Source organism: Platichthys flesus, chromosome 9 (genome assembly GCF_949316205.1).
Source record: "Platichthys flesus chromosome 9, fPlaFle2.1, whole genome shotgun sequence".
Taxonomy (NCBI): domain Eukaryota; kingdom Metazoa; phylum Chordata; class Actinopteri; order Pleuronectiformes; family Pleuronectidae; genus Platichthys; species Platichthys flesus.
In genome coordinates, this window is record NC_084953.1 from 6,991,419 (window position 1) to 7,016,667 (window position 25,249).

Here is a 25,249-nt window from a genome sequence, read left to right on the forward strand (position 1 = left end):
CTCACCTCCTCTGTATGGCTTCCAGGTGTAGAATTTTCCCCGGAAAGGAACGCTGTCAAAGTCGGAGCACTGAATCTCCCTGAAATCCCGAGAGCCTGCGGGGCACTCCTGTAACGCAACCAAACAATATTACACACATTCATATACACACAGTGGCCAGTACAAAAACCATCGTGCTGAACAATTGATGATAATCACGATAAAAAGGATGAAGAGCAGTTATACTCACATCAATATTGCAGGACCTGAAACGCTTTCTCTCCCCCAGACAATACTTTCCACCGATGGTTGGCCTGCACCCAAACAGAGAGAGAATCAGGCCAGTTCGTCACATCTGATCACAATTTAAGAAGATCTAACCTCCATCACATCAGCACACAGCGCTGGCTCCCGATCGCTGCTTTGTCTGCCTTTGTCTGGCTAATGTTTGTTGCTTTATTGTGTATCGTAAACCGTCGCGAAAACAACTTTTTTTTTTTTTAAACAGCTGAGAAGATAGCCAGAGCCACACACCATCAAATGGCTGCTCCTGCTAAACTTTCAACAAATTTAAAGATCACGAGCCAAATGACGCAAAGAAGTGATATAAGAAAAGAGCACAGGCCTCAGATGTGGGTCAATTCATTCTTAGTTTTAATCAGTTCAAGATGAGGAATCTGGGGACTGTGATTCCACAGCAAGTCTGTTAGTAATTTTGTGATGACTCAGATATCAGACATTTTGATATATATTATATATATTTTTATATAAATATATATACAGAGAGAGAGAGGTTCAATTGGAATAAGATTAGTGACAGAATATATCAAATATTCAGTACAATCACTGTCAGCACAAAATACAGATTCACTCTGTTGCATCAGTACGTCACTACAGTTTACTCTTTACTTTTTACTGTGTAGATCATTTTACAGTTTTGATGCTAAACCCACTGGAGCCTGTTCCAAGAAAATGTTATCACTTTCTAGAAAGGACTTTTTCTTTAAATTTTCATATATTTCTCAGAGAAAAAATAATGGACCTTGATGAAAAACATTTAGAGGAATGATTTTTAAGTTTGATATAAGTGTAAATAAGTTGAGCTTCATGAGTCGATCAACAGTTCAGACTGGTCCCAGTTAGGTGTGTACCTGGGGCTGTCACAGTGTCTGACAGAGGAGGAGACTCCACCTCCACAGGTCCTGCTGCACTCCTCCCAGGGCGACCACAAGTCCCAGCCTCCGTCCACGCCCTCCGGACGAGTCCCATACACCACACACAGCCTCTTGTAGCACCACTGTGGTAAAATACACCCATGAACACACAGCACCAATAACAGCTTCACATCTAAGAAAGGACGAGTTTCATTTTTTAATAATGGAAAGAGCTGACCCAAAAGGTCATGGAAAGCTAATACCCTAATATCAGTCCTAATCTCAAAGGGAAAACAGAACTAACAAAGAATAAGAGCAAAGCTCACAGCTCCAGGAACAGAACTTTGTTTTCAAGGGTGATTTTTTTTTCTTCCATTTACAACAGTTCATCTTACAAATATTTTCATTGGAAAACATTTGATCCAAACAAAGCAACAGCCAAGATGAGTCAGGATGAGGACATTAGCAGCAGGACTGGAGCCTCCAGATCCCCCATCCCAACTCCACCACTGACAACCTTTAAAAAGACTAATGCATTAAACAAGTTGTTTTTCAGAGTTCACTCACCCCTTTCTCTATTGTGTTGGTCTGACAGATGGTTCCCTCTGCAGCAGGAATGCTACTGGTGATGCAACGGTTGCTTTTACTCATGCACCATAGTTCACTGCAGACTTCCTGTGTGTGTGTGTGTGTGTGTGTCAGTGAAAGGAGAATAAAACACAGACGATACAGACAGAAAATAAAAGGGAAAGAACAAAGACAATGGTCAGACAACCTGCAGAGTGCTTCTAAATACACTAAGACACACAGGAGCGGATTCGCTGACTCCTCTCTTCAGCCTCTACAGCAATGTCTATAGCACATGGGTTTATTGGGTACATATGCTCTGACCACATAGTATCCATAATAATGATATAAAGCCGTGTGCTGTTCCAGATGTCCATTCACTCAGAGCCATCATTGAGTTGACGCTGTTCAGCAAAGGTACTGCAAGGTCCTTCATATCTTTGTATATGCCAACTATTGTATTTATTTATTTATTAAAACACTTTAAATACATTTTAGAATTTTAAATAAATGTACACTTTTATCCCCACAAAACTGAACAGCTTTTCTATTATGTTTATTGTGTCAGTTAGATATGTATTTGAATATGTAAAAAAAGGCAATAAATGTTCATATACTGTTTATAACAGAATCAAATCAAATCAACCCACCACTGAAAGATAATTCAAACTCTTCAGACTTTTTGTCATCAAGTATCAGATAGCGAACAAAGTCAATAGAGAACAAAGAAGCTGAATGATGAATGAAAAAGTGTGGACAGCTCACTCACCGCGTATTTACATTGTCGAGATCTCATGCCGTACTGGAAGCGGCACTGTTCGTCGGCATCGTATGCCTGACCTGGTGCCGTGGTGGGGTACACAAACTCCTGCTTGGGGGGGACGTTGTTCAGACAGGAGCCCATACCAGAGCTACAACAGGGGGGGAGGGAGGGAGAGTCAAATATAGAATACCTGGTAATGTTTTAATTGGTTTAAACGTTATTGTAACACCTTAGAACCGCACGTGCCCATAACTCTCTTACTGTATTTATTGTTGTTCTATATTGTTGTTTTTATATTGTTGTTTGTACAGTGCACCAACCACATCAAGGCAATTTCCTGTATGTGCAAATATACATGGCAATTAAAAGAATTCTGATTCTGAACAAGCAGGTGATTCAATCTAAGTTGATTTGCCTTCTGTCACGTTCATGTTTCCTCTCACCATCAAAAATGCTACAAGTGACTTCCTCTCCCTGAAACCTCTAATTACCAAATGATTTGTGGTGTTGCAGATTTCTGATAGGCGGACTTACTCCAGGAAGCTTGTGATGTAATCCCGGCTACAGGCCGACCAGATGAACGGGTTAGTTTTCATGGTAATGTGGTCGGCCATCAGCTTGGCGGTCTCCTGGCTGCGGGGGCCGCAGGCGTTCCCCATCCCATCATGGTTCATCCCAAACCTAAAGCCCATGATGATACATCGACAACACTTTGAGGCTTTGTGGACAGGGACAGTGGGAAAAGAAAGATCCCTGTGGATAAACTGAGGGGGATCTAAAGCACAGACGAACTACAGAGTAACATCCACAGCTGTTACAGGTGTTCATCCATATCCATCAGAAATATATGATTTATGACCACATGTTCATTATAAGCATCAGATTAGCATCATAGGACAGTTGTTATAAACTGGGACCAGGATTACTGCTGGTTTTCAACTTGACATCAAATCAGGGACGGATGTACACATTGCAGTGACTTGAAGATTTTCCAGTTTCATCCACCGACCCTCAAAGTGCTTTACAGCACAAGTCACATTCATGCACACCTCCTTGCTATACACTACACTTTTTTTAGATTGTCAATAAGTCTGTCAGGGGAAATCTGGGGTTCAGTATCTACCTCCTGAGCCAAAATAACAAAACAAGACATTTGATGACAGAGAGGACGATGAAACACGTTACTGATGTTTTATTTATACTATTTCTTCACCAAACAATGAATGCATCTATTGAGAAATTGGTTGATCATAAACATAATCATAGTCACAATCACTACTGGCTCAAAATAACGTCAAAAAAGCACCAAAGGGCAGCACCCATATGTAGGTTATAGCGTCATGTTTGTTAACATCCAGGTCAGACAGTGATATCACTCAGTAGCTCTGCTCGAGGCTCATGTGGGTACTCTCCACCACAGACAGGCCTGTATTCAATTTAATCCTGCACTGAGATGTCAAAACAATTTATATGGCAATTATGAACGTCTGTTGATTGTGTTGAGAGTCGGGAAGTGGACTAATACACACACACCAGCACACTGTGTCCCGTCATGCTGGCCCTGAGCCTTCGGGGTCACAGCACTCGACAGCTACCTGCGTTAATCATTACGGAGGCAGGACCCTCTGATGGATCCACCATCTGACCTAAAGCTTCTCACTGCTCGTGCACAAACAATGAAAATGAGCTCTACTCAGTAAACAAACAGTGGTTTGACAGAAATCAAATCAGTGATCCTTGTTGATTTAATGTATTCATAACACAAATGAAGTTTAAAGGAAGCGACAAGTACTAGTTACAGAGTGATCCAGAGCAGCTGCTCTAGGAAATCACCATCACCGAGGAGATCCAGATATGAAAAGCAACAGCTGCTGTTCCAACCACACATGTTCCCAATTCCCCTGGCGAATAAATAGTGTGACTGAAAAGAAAATATACAACTTTTAACACATTCACAACTGATGGAAATGACTCATGGTGCAGGATATTACATAAACTGTCTCTGGAGATGTGGAGGTGTAATCTGAGGACTGTCTCTCTGCGGAGGGGAAGAGAGAACACAGCACCGCACCACAACACTGGAGGACGGGTGTCACTTCGAAAGAAATGTTCATGCGTGTGTATGTGTGTAACTCACGTGTGTCCTATCTCGTGGGCGATAGTAAAGGCTGTTCCCAGACCAATGTCCTCATTGATGCTGCAGCTCCTCTCCGGCTCACACATCCCCCCTACAGGAGCCAGACCTGCCACACACATACACACACACACACACACACACACACACACACAAAAAACACACACAAGAGGACGTTACATTGACTATTAATGAATAAATTACTCTAAGCAAACCCATATCTGAAAACTTCACCACAAACTTTTATAAATGCATTTTGGAGACTTGCAAACTGTAATAATGTGACAGATATTTACACTGAGTTAGGTTGTGTGTGTGCGTGAGTGAGTGAGTGAGTGAGTGAGTGAGTGAGTGAGTGAGTGAGTGAGTTTGTGTGTGTGTGTGTGTGTGTGTGTGTGTGTGTGTGTGTGTGCTTGTGTGTGTGTTACCTAGGGTTTCACATGGCTTGTTTTTTTGGATGCAGATGTCGTACCTGCAGAAGAGAAGGAGATGTGTTTTTTTTTAACTAATACTTGAATCTCACACACATACAAACAGCCTCATTAGCAGTAAATCACACGTACACACTGTGTGCCTACAAACACACACACTCGAAATGGATGCAGTGCATTCACAAACTTACACGCAGACGTTGGGGACAGACAGTGGACGGCAGTGATAACGGACAGATATCATTTTTAAAAGAACAATAGCAGGAAGTCTTGGACGGTCACCGTGGTGTCGTCTGTCTGGACAGCTTCCGTCCTCTGTTTGATGAATGCCATCATAAAAAAAAAAGGTTCTCACAAAGCCACCACAGCCGCAGCTAAAGAAACAGCAATGACATTTATCTGTTTGAATGTTCACCTCCTGCAACACGAGCTGGTCCCACATTCTGCTAGAAAGAAGAATAGGAAAGTATTTGTGGCAGCTCATCCCAGCCCGATCAGATGACTCTGAGCAAACTGTGGCTCTGCTGTTTGCTGATGGACATTCCTCAGTCAATAGCACCAGTGTTTTATCTGTTTAATGTGTGTCTGCCATTGTTGTGTGTGTGTTTCCCCTGCAACACAATCAGCAACAGAGTGGAGTCGGACAAATGACGAGACGACTAAGGTTTAGCAGGGTGTCACATTCAGGTTCAAATCAGATTCAGTTTGATTCCTGCTCCATGTCTCATCCTTTCCGGGTGTATCGCCATCTTCTTTAACCTGTTTTTAATTGTTTCTCGCTTCTTTTTTAGATCTCTCTCTCATTGTCTCCAGATGCTGAGTAACAAAATGGAGATGTGAGCTGGGCAGAGCGGTCCCAGCTCTCGTCACCTCAGTCGGGACAAGACACAGATCAACTCTCCAGGGATACGACTAAATGAAGGCGTGTGAGGAGAAGAGCTGGAGGATCATTAGGTGGAGTTGTATATATTTATAAAGATCTCACAGAACTAAGTGCTACAGCAAACATTCTATTTCACAAATCAACATTTTCAGAGAATCCATATGTTGATGTACCTTGCAGCTGTGCTTTCCACTGATCTACTGCCATGAGACAGTTGTCTGTGCTATGTGCAAGGTGACTTTCAGTTTCGCCCCTCAGAGATTATTGAAGTTTCTTGTTGTGAACTGTCGTATATTGTAGAGTATTGTCAGTAAAGCCTTCCCATTAAGATCTCTAAAGCAAAAAAACAACAAAATAAAAACTCCTTTCTGGTTTGGGCCTAACATGAGATAGGTGTTGTTACCTGGTGATAAGCACGGCCGTGTCGTGGTGTGCGATCCCGTTGTCTGGAATGGCGTTCCCATAGCTGCTCCGGTGTTGGATGTTTTTCTGCCACTTGCAGAAGCTGTCCAAAGACTTCCCAGCATGGTGGTTGATCTCCAGTGTCGGCTGGAGGAGAAGACAAGAGAGGAAACATGGACTCAGGGCAAATCAGGGAAATTCCATTGCTTATTTAAACCTCAAAACACTACAGAGTGGAGATTACAACCGGGCTACAGCAATTTCATGTTTTCGCAAAGATACTTTAATAATGTGAGGTTATTCCAATGTCAACAAAGAGGAGATTTCAACTATCAGACGATAGGCCAACAATGCTATCTTAACCCCAGCCCCAGTCTTCCTGTATTGCACTTTCAGGCTTGTTTTCCAAACCAGTATGGGTTAGTCTTTCTGTTCTGTGAAAACCATGCATCTCAGAAATCCTGAGTTTTCATAAGCTCAGTAAAAACATTTTTTTTACATGTTTCCTTTAATATAAGAATTAAATGAAATGGTAGTTTTCAGTCCCAAATATTTGGAGATAAATGGTTTTCAGTGGACTTTATGAGACCGTATGTCATACATGGGGAGACCACATTTCTAACATTTGGATTCCCTGACTTAGAAAGCTTGAAAAAAAAAAGAACTTCCCTCCACTGTCTCAAAGAGGCTGAAGTGGAGGGAGGATTAGAGGGGAATTGCTTTCTAGTACTATGAGCGTGCCGAGAGAGGAAAGAGAGGAGGGAATGCACCGCTGGCCACAGCTGGCGAGAACTCGTAACCCAGGAATGCATGCGGTGACATAACTAGTAATTGCCTCATCCCACAGTCGCTCGTTCCTGGGCCCACTGCTGGCCGGTGTTTCTCTTCTAGGGGCAGCTCGCCGTTTTCAGACCTGGAAAGCTAAAAGCACCGCTCGACTCAGACTCCTCGCGATTCCATCGCGACCTCAACCTCAACGCTCCATGGAGTAAGAATAACAACATTAATAGAGCCCACCACTAATGGTCCTAACATTGACTTACTCCCTCAGATGACGAACACATCCGAGTGGTGAACTATGGAGCTAAATCTGAGGCATGGCATGAGCTGCATGAATCATAAATGTCCCCTAATAGGATACGTGTGGAAGAAACCTCAAAGCCACAGTCCAGTTTGATTCTTCTGTCAGATTGCAGAGAAGGTCAACGCGGCGATGGAGGCAGCAGCACTGTCTCACCACATGCTGTTGATGGAAGGCTCATAAGGTCATGGACTCTAGGCAGTAGGAAGGCTCTGTCATCTCCTGAGCTGTGCTGGTAAGGTAAGGCACGTTTATCATATCATACGAAGACAGGAGACCACGGCCATGCTAGCCCCTCTGTATTAAGACACAGCTGCACATTGAGCTAAATGCTTACATCAGCATGGTACAAATAAAACCAGAAATCTGTCTCTCTCTCTCTGTCTGTCTTATACGTTTCTAGACATCGCTAAACCGCTAATCAACTTCAAACTTGACAGATGTGTCTCTGAGGACACCAGGAAGCACAGTGTGGACTGTGAAGTGTCCCCCCCTAAGGGGACGGCCACATACGCAACTAGGAATGATTATCAGCTGCCGAGGGCGGTGCAGGATGTGGTGCACACGCAAATTAGTTGTGTGGTCAATAGTCAGTTTGAGGTTGTGGTTTTTGTTGGACGAAGTGAAGTAACAGCTGCTCAACACCTAATACCAGCCATCAACCAACTTGAGTCACTAGGAAAACACCCCCTCGCTCGCACAGAATAGAAGTGAACAGAAGTTTGCCACAGATAGGCTCCAGTGCAGTCAGTCAGAAATTGAACCTGAAGGTAACATGAACATGTTGACCAAATGTTATGCTCATCCAATCAACAGAAAAGGAAACAGGAGAGAATTCATGGAATCGTCTACAGGAGGAACAAAGCCCTAGATTCTGTGTCAATCTATCTGTATAGCTGTCGACATATTGCACTGGATAAGTGAAAAGTTTAACCTGCTGGTGGCGTTCAAGGTTTTACCAGTTGATCACCAAAATCATGAGGATTCATCCAATGAGAAGCATGAAAGTCTCTTTGATAATTCATGACAATCTGAATTTTCCTATTTTATGAGTCTATGGACATTCTTCGAAAAAAAATAGAAACGTCCACCTCATGGTGGCCCTTTTATTCCAGTCTATCCGAGGGTTGTTTGGAAATTTCTGTCTGGACAAAAGCGGTGGAACATCTGACAGTGTGGCAAGGACATATTAGTAAAATCACCAGACCTTGAGGAATCTGGTTAAAAAAAAGGAGGTGATGGTGTTCTCTTGTGCTATAAATGGTGAAACAGATTTAGACGCTGATGTGTTTTACATCAGCGTCTGAATCTCAAGTCACAGCGGGTCAGAGAGGTTACTGTACACCACAGGAACCAGCCAGACAGTCACAGAGCAGTTCTGTCTGACAGGTACAAAACTGCCCTCATTCCCTGACTTTAACGCCTTCCCTAACCCATCACCTTCCTCCAGGCCTCCCTACATCCTCTTGTCCCTTTCATTACCACAGCCGCCATTCACAAGACGCGTTTACGCACTCAGTCCACCGGGGAGTGGTGGAGGAAAAGACACTTAAGCCAATAATTTGACACAAACAAAGAGTGCATAGATGCTGCTCAGAGGGAGAGGAGAGGAGAGGAGAGGAGAGGAGAGGAGAGGAGGAGAAGAGTAGGAGAGGAGGGGAGGAGAAGAGTAGGAGAGGAGGGGAGGAGAAGAGAAGGAGAGGAGGGGAGGAGAAGAGAAGGAGAGGAGGGGAGGAGAAGAGAAGGAGAGGAGGGGAGGAGAGGAGAAGGAGTATTTACCTGGTCTTCCATGAGTAGGATGAGCCGTGTCACCACTATGTTGACTGCATTCCCCAGGCTAGAATCCTGGAACAGTTTGGCAACCTGACCTCCAGGGAAACAAGAAAAGACCAGTCTTAAAAACAGCTGAGACACCAGGAGAGCACATCACACCGGAGTGGAGACAAGATGACAGGTTGACACAAGAGGAACAGTTTCCTTACAAATCTACATTTGCTCTGGATTTTGACAGTTTCCAATATAACTCTGGATAAAGTGAATCTACACCCATATTGAATGAGTTCTTTCCTGACCTATACCTTCCGCCAAGTTTGGTAATAACGCAGGTAGTTTTAGCATAATCCTGCTAAATAACAGACAGACAGACAAATGCAGAGGAAAACATGACTTCCTTGGCGGAGGTCATAAAGATTCATACAGAGAAGTAAAAGAAAACATAATCCCAGTCTTGAAAATGGAATGAATAACATCCACTGCGTGCGAAAATGAAAAGCAGCCTGATTCAGCTGTGATTTTCCTGTTGAGAAGGCAAACATCCCTGTCTCGTGTGTCTGCTGAGATTGATTTTTAAATGATAGCCAAACACTGTATGAAACAGACCAGTGTGAGAGTCTGTAAGCAAGCTGTAAAGTCAGGGCACCACCACAGCAGCACAAGTGCCAGAGGTTATTAAAGAGTTTAAGCACCGACAGTAATAAAAGGTAAAACCACTGCTCCCACTGAGGCAGCTCTCTGACACTTGTCATTACTGGTGTCTGGTGTAGTTTGGCTCCACTTTGCTGCAAACCGCTAAAGAGACGGTTCCTGTGATTCTGCAACCAGTCTGCATGCAACCTGCTTTGTGACAATGGCAGCTGAACAACCCTTCATTAAATACATTCCTAACGTGTGTGTGTGAGTATGAGTGTGTGTAGGTTTAAAGTGATTAACTGGGTGTGAAGTGATCTTCAGTGATAGAAATAGTGCAGATGATGACATACAACTTGAGCCTGTCTGACTAAAACATGTGGCCTCACATTCACATTTGTTTTTCCTTCCTGTCTCTAACCATTATTCTTGAAAATAAATGAGCCTATTTGTGATTTATTTATATTTAATATGCGGTTTCTTGACATTTAAATGTACAAAGTTAATGTCGCACTAACCCTTGTGAGTAGAGACGCACTGAAACGTATTTAAATCCCAGGAGACATTTCTGTTTTTCCTAACTGAGCCTTTAATCTCACATTTAAATTGTTTTTGTAGTTCGTCTCCAAAGACGTTAATTTGTTTTGCACGACGCCAAGTCACCAAGCCGTGACTGGGTGATGGAGGGAAAAACAAATCATAATTTTAACCACATCTTCTCGGCCTGGCTTTGTTTTCGTGTGAAACTTGGCCCTAAGTTTTTGGATAATTCCACCATGTGTGAGAAACGTCCCCCACTGACTCCACCTACTTTTCAACTCATTTGTGCGTGTGAGTCTTTGTTGTGTTGTGAAACTTACAATATTCATGACAGCCAGGATGTACTGCTCGATGTCCCTGCGACCGTGGTAACCCACCATCATCTTATCGGCCACGACCAGCGTCTCCACGTAGCGCTCCCGGCTGACCGAGCGCTTCAGAGGCAGCTGGCCGCGACCGACGTGGTGAGGGGGCGTCTTCAGCGTCCGCTGCCACCATGACGCCCCCTTCATCGGCTTCTCATCTGAGAGACAGCACAGACACACAGCCACACATTTTGAACACATGCAGAATGAGAGAATGCACAACAGCAGAGCCGCCCTTCAGCAGAATCATTCACTGACTATTTTGTATTTGTCATCACTTGATGATTAATGACCTTATGAAACACTTAAACCAGGCGACCAATGACCCTTGAAGACGATTTCCCAGAATGCAGAGCGGAGCTAACGTACGTCATTACAGGGTTGGAAGTTTTGTTTTCGGACCAAACATTACTGCTGCTACTAAAAATCAGAAAATCCCCCCCTCTCACCGATGACGCCGCAGGATAGGCCCTTGTACTGATGGCGAAGCGATGACCGCTTGTAAACCACATGGGGGCGCCCCTCTGCCCTCTCCCCCCTCTCCGTCCTGCTGGTCTGGTTATCTGATGAGACAAGGGGTTCAATCAGGTACTCCTCTCCCCCCGCAACAATCACCCCCTGCTGCAGAGAGACAGATTTGTAGAATAGAAAAAGAATAGAATAGAATAACAGGAACAATTTCTATGATAAAAACATCACAAATATTAAAGACAGTTCAGATCTTAACTAATTATCTCTGTGAAGTGAAGTTAACGGCAATATGTGAAAGTTAACGGCAATATGTGCAATATACAACATGTTCATAAAATCACATCAATCCATCAATGAAAAGGGCTAAAAGCTGTTTTCGATCACTCTGATTATTGACAAATATTGTTAAGTAATAAGAGTGAAGGTCAGGTAAAGATAAATCTCTTCTGAGGGATCCAGGTGCTGATGAGTCAGAAAACCTGCAGAAGAGATTTCATTAAAAATCTTTCACGTTTTAGATGCATCAAATCTTGAAACCAGTAACAGTTACATGTGAGCTTTTAGATTTTCTTGACTTTGACAAAAGCTTGTTTTTCTCTACAGGGACTTAAGCCAATGGCTTTTGATTGAAAGTGGTGATTCAATCGAAAAGGATACTGAGCGTCAGTTTTAAGAATCCAAATTTTAAATCTGATCTCAATATGATTTCAATCTCAAAAGAGAAGAATTGCTTCTTTTCTCTGTTTTCAGTGTTGAACATCAAAACAAGACTTAACCATCAACTCAGCCAATTTTGTATGTTTCATAAACTAAACAATTCTGAGAAACATTCTGCAAGGTAATTGATAAAAATAAATTGCAGCCCTAATATTTGCATAGACATATTCTCTAACAAAGTCTTTGGCACAGACACAGATTTAAATGAACAACAATATACACGTTGTTTGTTTATAATCATGTAATGAGTATTCACCAAGTACAGATCAGTGCATTTAAAAAAAACAAGCCTAGCATGATCATCTATTGCTCTTTTTCCAATGCATCAACAAACTGACTGCGCCTCTTATTGAGCCATCTGATAAACACACACTGATACACACACACAGACACACACACAAAGACAAACACACGTGACATGAAAGAGTGAACGGGAGTGAGAAACATGAGCGGGGGAGGCAGAGAGCGATACGCTAACACTCACGCTTTGATTCCGCTCAGCTGTGCTGGCCTCGGTCAAAGCGAGTGTCTCCCCTCGACTCACTGCGGCAGCTTTCAAAGTGCCTCTAATCCCATAATAAAGTTAGTGATGCCCCTCTGGACACACAGCACGCTCGCTGGTGAATGTGTTCATGCTGGTTTTTGACCAATACTATTACGTGTGCTACTTATTAACGCTCTGCGAACACTTCTAATCCTTCAGCTGTATATACAACCGTTACTGCGGGGACGGCTGATTGGAGTGAGAGGACACACAGATGCACGGTGTCGTGAGCGAGGGAAAACGATGCATCAACAAAACGATGCATTGCGATTCAGAATAACCATTGAAGTGATTCAGACGGAACCATCTGAAGGACGAGGACACATGCGGTGTGTGGAGATGACTTTATGGGAAGTAGAACTGGAAGTAGAACTGGAAGTAGATAACACGTCGTTGATCCTTTGAGATGGACAAAGCAAGTGCGTTTTGAAAAGCTGCTGAGACGTTTCAAATCAGATCCTTAGTTCATATTCTTGCCGCCTCTTGGGACCTTCCTCTTTGACCACAGCTTCGGTTAATAATATCCTACATTTCCCAGACTGCCTTTGAACATGCTAAAACTTGATGCCACAGGCAGATGTTTAAGTCTGCTTCAAAGGAAGTGATTGTTGTGTCGTCTCACAGTGTCGAGCTGTTTTCAGACACCCACTCGAGCCTGGACATTTTCCTGACATTTTTCCAGAGGGGCCGTATGTGAGAATGCAAATGAGCCAGTTGCTCTGAAATGTCCCAAATGTCCAAGTGAACCCGAGTGAGAATACGGCAGGAAAAAGTCAGAGACATGTCGCAGCGTGGCAGTGGGTGTGTCCATGACGGTTCTAACACGTGACATACGAAAAAGACAAATATCTCAAGATGATAAAGAGCCGCTATACACGTAGAAGATGCAGTCGACTTTGAAAGATGAGATATAAGAGCATTTGTTCTAAATTTATACAGTATGTGATGGCTCCTGCAGGCTCCACCCCCAATTTTGGGACATTTTCTGGAGTTCAGGCAGTGTTTGAACTTCTCACTTAAGCTCTCTTCCATCGTTTTCCCAACTCCTTCTGTTACTTAAAGTGTTTAGACCAAGGTTCCTTTGTCAGAGAATTAAACCGGCCACCCAATTTGAATGACTGTTTCTCATGACAGCAGCTTTGTTCATTGGGTTATGCCAGAAAATAGTTAGTTTAAACAATGCGTTGTCTGCCCAAATCGCAAGGCAGAACTGTTTATAGCTATTTGAAAAGGGCCACACTCGAAGGTGGAATGAAAAGCTGCTGACGGAGAGACGCGAGGCACGGAAATGATCTAAAATAGTCTCCACACACCTGACCAATCACAGAGGGCCTATTTTAGGAAGAATCTTTGCTTTAAGCTTCGCTCGAGAAGCACCTGAAGTTTTCCTTCTGGATCATTTCACTTTGAGAACCACAGTGGTTGATTTGGCCGGAGATGAAGACTGGCTTTAAGACTCAAGCTTTGTTAAAGTGTTACGCTTTGATGTCGGAGTCAAGCGCATCTGATCCCTTCTTTGCTGAGGCAGCACTCCTGCTGCTGACCTCACTCAGGGTGGATTAGACCGGGGGGGTTGAGTCTTACCAGGCCGTTGCAGTTGCTCAGGGCCACTTTGCTGGAGTGCGGCTGGTCTTGCAGGTGTCCTATGTAGTGGCAGTGGGGAGAGTACGGGTGACTCCAGGCTAATCTGCCCCTCTTCCAGTACTCGACCCTGAACTGCCGCGACAGCAGGCCTCCCTGCAGCGTCAGGTTGAGCATGAAGTTGTTACGTGATGTGGACAGCTGGTAGAAGAGCTTAGAGACAGAACGAGTGAGTCAATAACCAAGCAAGACAAACAGACAGAGAAGAAGAATTAAATCAAAGAATTCAAGCAAAGTACAGAGTCAGGAGGCTTCTCTTCGGTGCTGCGTCTTCTTCTTCGTTGGTGTTGAGGCGTTTCTGCTTCCAGCGTCTCGCCATTAGGTCCTACACGTACTGGGATGGCGATTTCATACTGGCCCAAACTGGACAGGAAGGCAGCTAGCGAGAGAGAGAGAGAGGGAGAAAGTGAGAAAGGAATGAAGAAGGCATAAAACCACAATACCAGTTTAACTTAATAAAACGTAATTCTACTTAATCCAATTGACTCTAATTAAACACAGATGAGGATTTTGGCGTTGATTCTTTGAATAAAGCTCCTTTTATTGAGAGAGTAACCCAGTTGGCGAAAAGGGACTCTCTGACTTTTTGGCCGAACCCTGACGAGGCTCCACAGTCCTCCACGAGGCCAAAGGGACGTTGCCACAGTTACCCTGAAACTGTATACTTCCTGTCTGTCCCGCTCTGTGCCGGGGCCTGGGGGAGATTTATTGTCCAAACACACACAGCTAACTAATGGGGAAAGGTCACAGGCAAATGAGCTGTTTTTTTTTGTTTCTTTAATCAAACCTTTGGCCTCCGTTGGTGCAGAGGCAGCCCATTCCCACAGAGAGTAAATACCCAGAGATCAGAGTTCCCTGGTACAGACTTGGAGAGCTCTGCACCGGGACATAAAAAAACACACAATTAGAAAAGCTGCCCTCACGTGACTCTGGAGGCAATTTAGCAAAAATACTCTCTGAATACAAATGGTTTCAGTCAAGAGACGGAAGAAAAAGAAAAATGGACAGTGACTTGTTTGTGTTTAAGTTGCTTTTTCTCACATGTTAATTTTTTTAATTTCACGATTTTTGAGCTGAACTCGTACGTTACTGGGTACGGTTCCAGAAGGTGGGAGAGCCTCAGTGGTTTTTATCTCGAGGGCTCACAGGTTTTCTGAAAAACACTGTTAAACAAACTTGGATAATTCAATGATAATGTATAAACAGGGGCAAAAGTCACTCCGAGGATCTGAGCTAGCAGGTGAGATTATCTTTACTGTCCCACAAGGGGAAATTAGTTGTGCAGCAATAGCTCCCAAAGAAACAACAGCATCCACAATAAAAACACTTTTTAAGCGAGTACATGGAAATGGAAAATTCCTACCACTTACAAATATGAAAAACAGATGAAAATTTTTCAGAATGTGCAAAAGAGAACAAAATCTTTTGAAAGTGTTTTTTAAATGGACACCTGAAGGCAAGCTGTCAGCTCTAGTCCTTGGAAGCGTCACCTTCCTAATACCAACAACGCGTCCGTCCTCCTCTAACAAACCACACAAAGGGAATCGGACGGGTGGTTTTCATTACCTTTAAAGTACAGGCAGAACTCCTGGAGAGACAATGAAGGGAGTGTTTTAATAAAGTAGATATGGAAGAAATTAATCAGACCTCACACAGAATAGACTAATAAAAAAAACTGTAAAAAACAAAATGGAACAAGTTTAAACTAGACGATAAAAAGCCACATCCTCTCTGCAGGATTCTCAACTCGATCCTCTCGCTCCCACAGGAGAAAAGAGACATCAAACTGATGAGTCAAATACTACAAGTGTAAAATCATTATCAAGCCAGTGTCCCTCTGATGGTTTACGTTGTTTCCCAGCGTAACAGATACACACCAGATGTTACAGCACCAGTGTTCAGAGCAGCAGCGGGATGTTGATGCTGACAGATTTAAAGGATGTAAAGTGCTGAGTTAATCACATTTGGACGTGTACAGTTTATTGGAAGACAAGACAGGTTTTACAGCCTCGCTTGTTATTTTCACAAATAAAATCTCGTCTTTATTGCATTTTTTTAGTTTTACAACTTTTATTAAAGCAAAATGAGGAATGAGTTTGTAGCGGTGGTCCAACTGCTTTCTATCAAAATGCCTGTTTCTCTCAATTTATGTCTTGTAGAATTACTGTGTGCGGCCGGGGGGTCTTTTAAGAAAACAAATGAAACACAACATATGACAACATGTGTTATTGTTTACATCGCTTCCTGCCAGCTATTAGTCCTGTGTGGTCTGCTGTAGTTGTAAACAGCACAACCTCAAATACATATCTGTCATTTTACCTCCTAAATGGCGGTAACTTGAGGCCATACAGGGAACTTTGCAGTAGCCAACAGTGCAAAGTACAGTGTGCTCAGTGAGTCTGAGTCAGAGTATCGAAGAATAATGAACACACAGAGACTGAGAATGGAAACATGTTTGCTATATTTAGGGGACACTCCCTGGCTAAAAGAGGAGTGAAGAGAAGCTGATACATCTGCCCATGAGCAGGGCATCACCCTGATTTCATTATCACCATATGAGACTAGTGGAAGGAAATACTCTGGATGGAAAAATGTCCCTCCCTCAGACCTCGGGCCAAACGCTGCCAGAAACAGTCAGTATCGCAACTTCACTCTGACTGTGTCTATACATACAGATTTCCACTTTCTAAATAGGTGTGAATGTGAGAGTGAATGGTCTCTGTGCAGGATGTACCCCGCCTCTCCTCGAACTTCAGCTGTGACTGGCTCTGGCCCCCCGTTACCCTCTGAAGATAAGCGCCACAGTTACTGGAGTGGACTGTGTCTGTCTTTCAGCGCCACTATAAGCTCTGCAGTCAATGAATCATACAGGAGCCTGGAAACCAGACCAATCAGTGAGCTCACGTTACTTGCTCGTTCTGGGTTCTGAGATTTAAAGGAAGCAGAGTGACAGACAATTGGAGATAGATAGCAGTGAGGGGTCAAAGGTTAAGGATAGGAAATACACGATCACAGCTTGGTTCTGGGTGACGAGACTCTGACACTCAGGGCATTTGCCATCAGGAGATTTCAGTCGCTTCATCATCAGTGTGTAAGTGAGACTGACACAGACACTGTGAGGTGTGGGGGGGGGGGGGGGGGGGGGCAGGCACATGTCTTTGCCACAGCAACGTAATTTGTGGAAGCAGAGTTCAAGTGCATTCAAGTTCAGACCTGCAGACCTGAGCTGGTCAGACGGCCGTGTCAGTTCCCCAAACATGTTCTACACCTCGTTTCACCCAACTTTTTACCATCTGAACTCTGTGGATGGGAATTACATATAAAAACACTAACAAAGGAACACATGGTGCTCATTAAGATTAATTTATAATCACATATTCTCATTAAACACAAATTTTAAAAAAGGGTATTAAGAGAGGGGTTTTTATTCCCCTTACAGAAATGAGGAACAGATTTCACTCTGGGCACCTTGACCTTCAAATACATGTAAGTACTTTTCCTCGAACGACTGAAAGTAATTTAAAGCAGCCCAGACAATCACAGATCGTAAACCAGAGGTGTTTCCCAATTACTTATACAGGCCTCAAAGAGCAAAGTGGTTTTACACGTGGGTTTAATCCAAAAGGTCTCAGAAAACTCTTCTCCCAACTAGAATTTGTGATTGGTTTGAAAAAATGAACCTGTGTTCTGCTGCCTGGCTTTAGAACGAGGTGGGAAACCAGACACGGCTCAGAGTTCAGTGGGAAAGAGTGAACACACACTTCTATGACAGTAAGATCAAACAATAGAAGATATTTTTACAACTATGATGAAGTATGTTGACTTGTATTCGTTTTTTACCCGGATTAGGTAAATTAAGTCATTAAATAGACAAGTCTCTCACTCTTGTTTACTATACCACAATATTTTCCTCAAGTCCATTCATTTTCTTTCCTCTCCCCACCGACGTCTACCCTGAGGCCTCCAACCAGTTGCACAAGCCCAGAAAACCTCCAAACCTCCAGACCTCAAACCTCACATGTCCAAACCACCTCAGCTGGCTCTTCTTAGACACAAAGGAGCAACGCCTTCTCTCAGGGCTCCCTCAGGAAACCCATTTTGACCACTTGTATGTGTGCTCCTCATCTTCTTACCCAGCACACATAGCTCATTATGGAGGTTTAAGTCGGGTGAATGTTGGAACGTACACTGACCCGTCATTCAAAAACTTGCTTTGAGCGTTCTGTCCACTCTGTCCTATCCTAAATAAATCAAAGACGGGTTAAACATCGATTTAATATCTTGCTTCAAACAGGAGTTCTTGGTCCTAGTCAGTCCTACAGAGCTGAGCTCCTCAGCAGAGTTGATGTTCTGGTGTAGAAGCAGCAGTTATTACAGGATTTGTCTGTTTTAGCCGTGATGAAATGTGTTTCCACTGTAGCTTCACAGCAGGGAACAACTGACAGAGACCGACCTGTGCCGCTCTCTTCCTGTGTCCTTTTACCTCGCAGTGATAGAACAGTTGCACACAAACACACACACACGCAGTAGAAAATCACAATCACACACAAATGAACTACAAATCACAATTGCCTCCTCTCACCTTGCGATTGAGCGAACTCATCCCTGTGACCTCCTGCGACCTCGGCGGCAACCATGAAGGCGATGACAGTGCAGACCAGACCAGTCCTCCGTAGCATTTCCATGGTCACTACAGTAGCTGCTATAGTAACTGAATTCAGTGCAGTGGTTTCCGGGCGTCCGTCCCAACATGTCTCCTGCCCTCTCGGATTGCCCCGTCGCCTAGCAGTGGGACAGCTCGGCGCTCTGTTGGGCCATGGCTGCAGGAGGAGCTGAGGGTTCACGAGGACATAGCAGCCTCTGCAGCGTGTGGGTCAGAGAGTGGGGGATGGAGTCCGGAGAAAGGTCCTCATGGACGTGGAGACAGCCTGGACAGATCTCCCAAGGGGCTCTGGTGGGTTTAGTCTCCTCTCTTTGCCCTGCGGAGGAGAAACTGTTCAGTGAGGAGCAGTTCATCGAGGAAAGGGGGTAAAAGGGAGGAGAGAGACACAGTGAAACACAGGCAGAGAGAGAGAGAGAGAGAGAGAGAGAGAGATGGAGAGAGAGAGAGAGAGATTGAGAGAGAGAGAGAGAGGGAGAGAGAGAAAGCATGAGATCTCTCTGACCCATGCAGTTCCCAGTCTAACAAATACCCAGGTCACATTCGGGATCCAGTGAAGGGCCGCCCAGTCCAGCATTATTCCCTCAGCTAATCAATCTTGTCTCTGGCGAAGGGCAAACACCCTGTCTTTCACTCTGAAGACCAGAGACAACAGCAGGTCCCAACCTGGGGCCCCGGAGGCCCTGCTCTCTAAGCTGCCTGCCCACCGGAAAGAGTTCAAACACAAAAGAAGCCATTGATCTTGTAAAGAGCTGCTGCTTGATGCCCAAACAGGGCTTGGAGTGAGTATTATGTCAGAGGCTCTGGGGGTAAAATGAGCCAATTTGAGAGGAGCAGCAGGTTGCCATCACCGCTACGCTGGCTGACTGCGATGGCTGGCTGTATGGCTGAGTGACTCGCTGGCCGGCTGCCTGACCGTACAGCTCTCTAATTGGCTGGTGTCCAGGGTCACACACGGACAGTTTGAGTGTCTATATGAAGCTGGTTTACATCTGAGACCTCAATATCAACTTTAAACAACCAAACATCCATTATCTAACCAGCTTAGGGTCACCAAGGGGGGTGGGGGGCTGGATCCATCCCAGCTGACATTGGTTGAGGGTACACCCTGGACAGGTCGCCAGAACCTATGGTCAAGTTAGAGTCTCCAATTAACCGCAGACTGCAGGTCTTTGGACCTTGGGAGGAAGCCAGAGGACCAGGAGGAAGCCCAGGCAGACACAGGGAGAACCTGCAAACTCAGAACACACTGAGCCTTCTGGCTGTGAGATTGGTGAACAGATTGTGGCAATTCATTTTTCAAGGACGTGTTAATTCCTGCTGCAAGAGGTCTTTATGAATAACAAGAGATGAGGATGATCATTTAGAGGCAACAGTCAAGTACACATCACAGGTTTAGAACCTGGAAGGACGAACTTTGATCATTTTCCAGACTAATTGTTAGACTGGCCTTGATGTAATTAAACCTTAAGTTACATTAAACTGAGCTCTTTTCCTTCCTTTTAATTTTTTTATACTTAGAGACCAACATAGAACAAGTCTGCTTCATAATAACAACGGAAAATGACTTCCTCTGATCCACAGCGCCCATTATAACAACAGAGCAGTGCCAGAATCAGGAGTAACGGTTTCATGGGTGAACTTCTTGAGTTTCCTGGCTTTGGGTTCCAGTGTCAATGAGAAGAGAAAAAAAAAAGAGCCTTCACTATCCTCCAGTAAAGTCTGCCCACCCAGCTCACTCCTGTCCCTGACTCCCCTCTCTCCCCTGCATCCCTCCCTCAGAGCAGTCTGGGGCGAGGGGAGCGAGAGCGGAGACGCCACACTGGCCCAGATGGCTGGCGGCAAACCAACTGCAGCCAAAGGTAATCGGAAGCAGATGGGAAACTTTTTTCGGTGACGAGAGCAGGGGGGGGGAAACAAGTTGCCTCCTAAAAAGAGGAGGAAGAAAGAAAGAAAAAGACGAGTGCAAAGCCCAGAGGGGATTGAAAGAGAGACGGAGAGAGTGTGAGCTGCTCCAGTGTTTATACCCTGAACCGAGTTTGGGGTAATGAAGTAGAAAAAAATAAACTAACGTGCCTCTAATTTCATTTCAAACAGCAAAGGGGACGGAGCAGTAAAAAGAGAAGTTGCTTAAAAGGCACTGAGGGGTCTTTGTACTGTTGCTGCTCCGACGTGGAACAACCCAAAGTCTTTCTCTCACCCCCTCCCTCAGGCTTTCTCCCAGTCATTTCCTGCACAGGCCAAACTCCCCCCCTCCCTCCCTCCCTTCATTACCCCTGATCCCTCTCGCGATTTATTGTGGGGTTATTATACCTGCATATTGATATCAAGTGCTTTTCATTAGCACTAACTCCCCCCGTGTTTACTTAAACAAGAGAACCAAGGGGATGCTGGACCCCCCCCCCCCACCCCCACCCCAATGCCATCCCTCTGTGCTTTCCAAGTAAAGCTGCTTAAAAAGATTTGTGGACAGTGTTTGAGAAAAGATTCCCAAAACAACGAGCGTGCACTGCTTTCTGGGTAAATTATTGCTCCATCATGAAGCGCACATAAACGCATGTAGATTAAGAGTCGACTGTCTCTCAGAGGCGATGGTGTCGTACATCTTCCACGACGTGTCTGTGTGTCTGTGTGTGTGTGTGTGTGTGTTGTGAAAAACTTTTCCCTCAGGGCTGTATAACTTTTTTGGGGGCGAAAATAGAAGACGTATGTTTGTCAGCAGGCCAAGTGAGCACATACGGCGAATCTCTCCACGGTGTTCTGCTTGGACGAACCGCGATTATCCCGCATGTAGCTGCAAAGAGAAAGAGAAAGAGAGCAAGAGCAAGAGAGAGAGCGAGAGAGAGCGAGAGCAAGAGAGTGAGAGCGAGAGAGAGAGCAGTCCGAGCTGCAGACAGGCCGCACAATCTGCAAAATAGAAAAAGGAGGAGAGGAGGAGCAGACAGAAAGAGGTCGTTGTTGCAACAAGGGACAGAGAAATTGCACCGCTCAGGATAATTAGGTGGGAATTTAAGTGAGGGCCAAATTTGCAATGTAATCAAGCCGGTGGAGCCAGAAGTGTTTTGACACATCTTTTTTTGTTTTGCTTGTTATCTACTAGCGGTGCTCTGCATGAAAAAGATGCACAGTGAGTTTTTTTCTGTTCTTTTCCTCTAATGACTGCAGCTAACTATGCTGTCCTTGTCTCTGACTGTTGCCAGGGAAAGTGGAGGCTATCCGAAAACTAGCAGACTAATCAAAGCCATATGACCGGCTCAAAGTAAAGTCTGTGTGGAGCAAACAGATGCTAAGTGTCCCTCAGCTTAGCTTCGAGTCTAGCTCTCCCCATACTCTCTCTTCCCCACTCTCTCTCTCTCTCTCCTTCTCTCTGCACTTTGATCAGGGACTAGCTCATGAATCAGCTTTAGGTTCAGTTTATTATTTCATTAAAGCTCCGGTGCGGCCTCTCTCTCCTAATAGGACCACGAGGCAGTGGGATCAAATGGCCCACGGGACGAATGTGACAAGTCAGACGCGGCCTCAGCAGCAAATCGCTTCACACAGATCTCCAGATGAAACAGGTGATAGAAATAATACAGAGAGGTTGGGGGGGGGGGATATATCTCAGACTAAACTCTCTGTCTGGTACAAAGGCAGAGAGAAAGAGAGAGAGAGAGCGAGAGAGAGAGAAAGAGAGAGAGAGAGAGGGGCAGGCATTCCTTTCTCTATTTCCCCAAATAAACAGTGTGCAGATGAAAAGTGGGAACGTAAACAGGCCGGAGAACCTCGGATGTGCTCCCCTAACTCCGAAAATGTGCCTCTCAAGTCTGAAACAATATTTAGTGAGGCAGAGAGCTGACTCGACACGAAAGTGAGTCAGCCAGCAGCACTGGGAACAGAGCACAGATGGCGGTGGATGCTTTTCTCTTCTCTGTCTCACATCACATTTGTTTCTGTGCAGTTTTTGATTTGGTTTAGAGCTTCCAGGCGTCCGAAACACTAAAGATACACCACACCAGACAGAGAGAAGTAGCAAGTATTCACATCTGAGAAGAGAGAGTAAGAATGTTCGGCTTTTTTCTCGGGGAAACCGACTTGATGATTGATGATCAAGAGTCGCAATCTGACCCTCTGTGGAATTAACTTGTTTTAGTTTCTGAAATTGTCATTTGGCCCTAAGGGTTCATGATGCCGTCTATCCAGTCTAAACGTACGTTATGTAACTTTGGCCACTAGGGGTCTCTCAATCAAAACAATAACAAAAGACTAAGTTTGATGATGTCATGACGCAGCACGGTATCATGGGAGTTGTCTTTACCGCCACTGCAGAAAAAAATCTATCGGACACGTCATATGGGCAAATCACGTTCACGTATTAGGTCCTTATTCACGTTATGCAGCGAATGGCAACGAATAATCGCGATCGCTTACGAGTGACCAATAGAAACAGAGGAAAGAAAAAACTGCTAAAGGGATAGTTGTGTGTTTTTCCTTCTTCGTACGCAGTTTACCTTGACTGAATTGTGGGATTTCTCTGGGTTTGAACATTGTGGGAAACATATTGAATAACGTGAGTCCGAAATATAAAAAAGGTCCATTTGTTGACATTTTTAAGAAGAATTGTTACATTTTATATCTTTAAACACAGTTTGCAATGAAATTCTGTAGTTTTTGCTTGAACTGTCGGTTCTAACAGCCTCCTAATATGTTCCATTAAGATTGTGCCAATGAGTGAGGACTGCTGAGAATGATTAAACTCACTCAAGTGTAACACAGTGAGTTGTTAGAGAATATGTTTTGCCTTGATGATGACGGTGTCTAGTTTCTCCACACGGGCCAAATAAAAAGATGCATTTATATGGAATTACACAAAGTTTTAGCAAAAACAAAACAGAGTGATTCTGCAACAAAAAAAAAATCAAGAATGCAACACATCAACCTGCAGATTTGTGTCCAATCAGCAGAAGAGCAGCAGGGACCACAGACATGTCTCAAATCTGATAAAACAGACACACTAAAAAGTGACTTTTAAACATCATCTTTGTATATTTCTAATCCCCATAGGTGGCTACACACACTATACATGATTCTCTAGTTGTTTAAAAGTACAGTTCATACTCATACTAGTAAATGTGGCTGTTACAGCTTCTTCTGCATCTGAGAGAAACTGCAAGTTGCTCCCCCATCCGGTGAAGGACTCAATGCCACCCTTCACTCACATACCTGATGTCTGCTGTCGGCCAAATCATCCCTACACACACAGACACACACACTAAACACACACAATAAACACAAACAAACACACACACACACACAGACACACACACACACACACACACTGCCCTGTCATCGGCCAATGAGGAGCTCTCAGCAGTGAGAGCTCTTGAAGAGAAGAGAATATCAGGATAATGTCCAGTAGCAGTTAAAAGAAAGAAAAGAAAGAGGAATTGTGCAACTACTATGAGATGGAATAAAAACCACATACGTGCAAAAACATGAGTCACAATGAAAAAAACAAATTAATCAGAGGCGAAATTCAAAGTCTGTGCAGAACTACTTGCAGAGAAAAGAGTGTGAGAGCAGAGAACAAGCATCAGGTCTCCTCCAGGGTTTGTGCATGGAGAGCTAGAGAGTGTGGCCGGGCTCGGTGACCTACCTTCCCGTGTCCCCGTGCACAAGTGTCCGCTGCGAGGCCCGGTCCTCTGCAGGAGCAGTGGAGGAGCAGTGGAGGAGCAGTGGAGGAGCTGAGAGGAGCTGAGAGGAGGAGGCTCCGGCGGGAGACTGAGGAGACTCGACTCCTTCCACAACCTCAGACCTGCAGAGAGCCGTCAAGGCACTTGTACTACAGCCATCACACTTCCTGTCATGGCCTTCAACTTAAAAGATGCACTGCGAAAGAAGAGTCAATATCATTGATATATGCAAAAGACAAATTCATTTCCACATTTCTGCACATGCTGATCAAAGATGGAAATAAAAACACAGTAAAGGTACTAATCTGCAATATTTGTATTACTGCCGGCATTGTAATGATATTCAACAAATTCTTACAATAGAATGTGTGAATCTTTCGGACTCTAATACTTAAGAGGAGTTCCAGGAGTCTGACCCTGTTACTGCTTGAAGGTTCATTGTGTAAGAGTTAGGTGAAAGGGATCTATTGGCAGAAATTGAATATAAAATAATGTTCATGTTTGGAAGAGGAGGATGATGTGAGGGGGTGATTCAGCTGCAACATGCCACTTTACCACTAGATGTCGCTACATTCTACACACTGAACCTTTAAAGAAAAAATGACTCATTATCAAAAATCTGACCTATGCAACACTTTATTTCTAATTGAAAAAGCGTTAAATGTGAACAAATTAGTCATTCCAATGACAGATGAATCCATTTTTCTTTCTCCATTTGGACACAAGCAATGTTTAAATATTAAAATGCACACAGACAAGTCCTGTCCCTGCACCAGATCAATGTGGTGAATGTACTCTCGGTTATAGAATAAAAGCCAAACAATTAGAACCTTGTTGTG

At 44.2% G+C, this 25,249-nt stretch overlaps 1 protein-coding gene across 1 annotated transcript in view; it reads right to left on the reverse strand.

Annotated features, from left to right (window-relative positions):
* Nucleotides 1–24,513, reverse strand: part of adamts10 (ADAM metallopeptidase with thrombospondin type 1 motif, 10) — a 40,022-nt gene extending 15,509 nt beyond the window's left edge. The window contains exons 1-16 of the mRNA XM_062396112.1: nt 24,374–24,513; nt 18,661–19,057; nt 14,318–14,457; nt 14,022–14,231; nt 11,155–11,326; nt 10,661–10,863; nt 9,174–9,257; nt 6,315–6,460; nt 5,026–5,069; nt 4,601–4,706; nt 2,998–3,144; nt 2,470–2,611; nt 1,701–1,808; nt 1,131–1,276; nt 230–293; nt 6–108 (exon numbers count right to left, since the gene is read on the reverse strand). Coding sequence (XP_062252096.1) covers nt 6–108; nt 230–293; nt 1,131–1,276; nt 1,701–1,808; nt 2,470–2,611; nt 2,998–3,144; nt 4,601–4,706; nt 5,026–5,069; nt 6,315–6,460; nt 9,174–9,257; nt 10,661–10,863; nt 11,155–11,326; nt 14,022–14,231; nt 14,318–14,457; nt 18,661–18,763 — 1,918 coding nt within the window. The 5' untranslated portion in view covers nt 18,764–19,057; nt 24,374–24,513. The remainder of the gene's footprint in view (nt 1–5; nt 109–229; nt 294–1,130; nt 1,277–1,700; nt 1,809–2,469; nt 2,612–2,997; nt 3,145–4,600; nt 4,707–5,025; nt 5,070–6,314; nt 6,461–9,173; nt 9,258–10,660; nt 10,864–11,154; nt 11,327–14,021; nt 14,232–14,317; nt 14,458–18,660; nt 19,058–24,373) is intronic.
* Nucleotides 24,514–25,249: the final 736 nt, after the last annotated feature.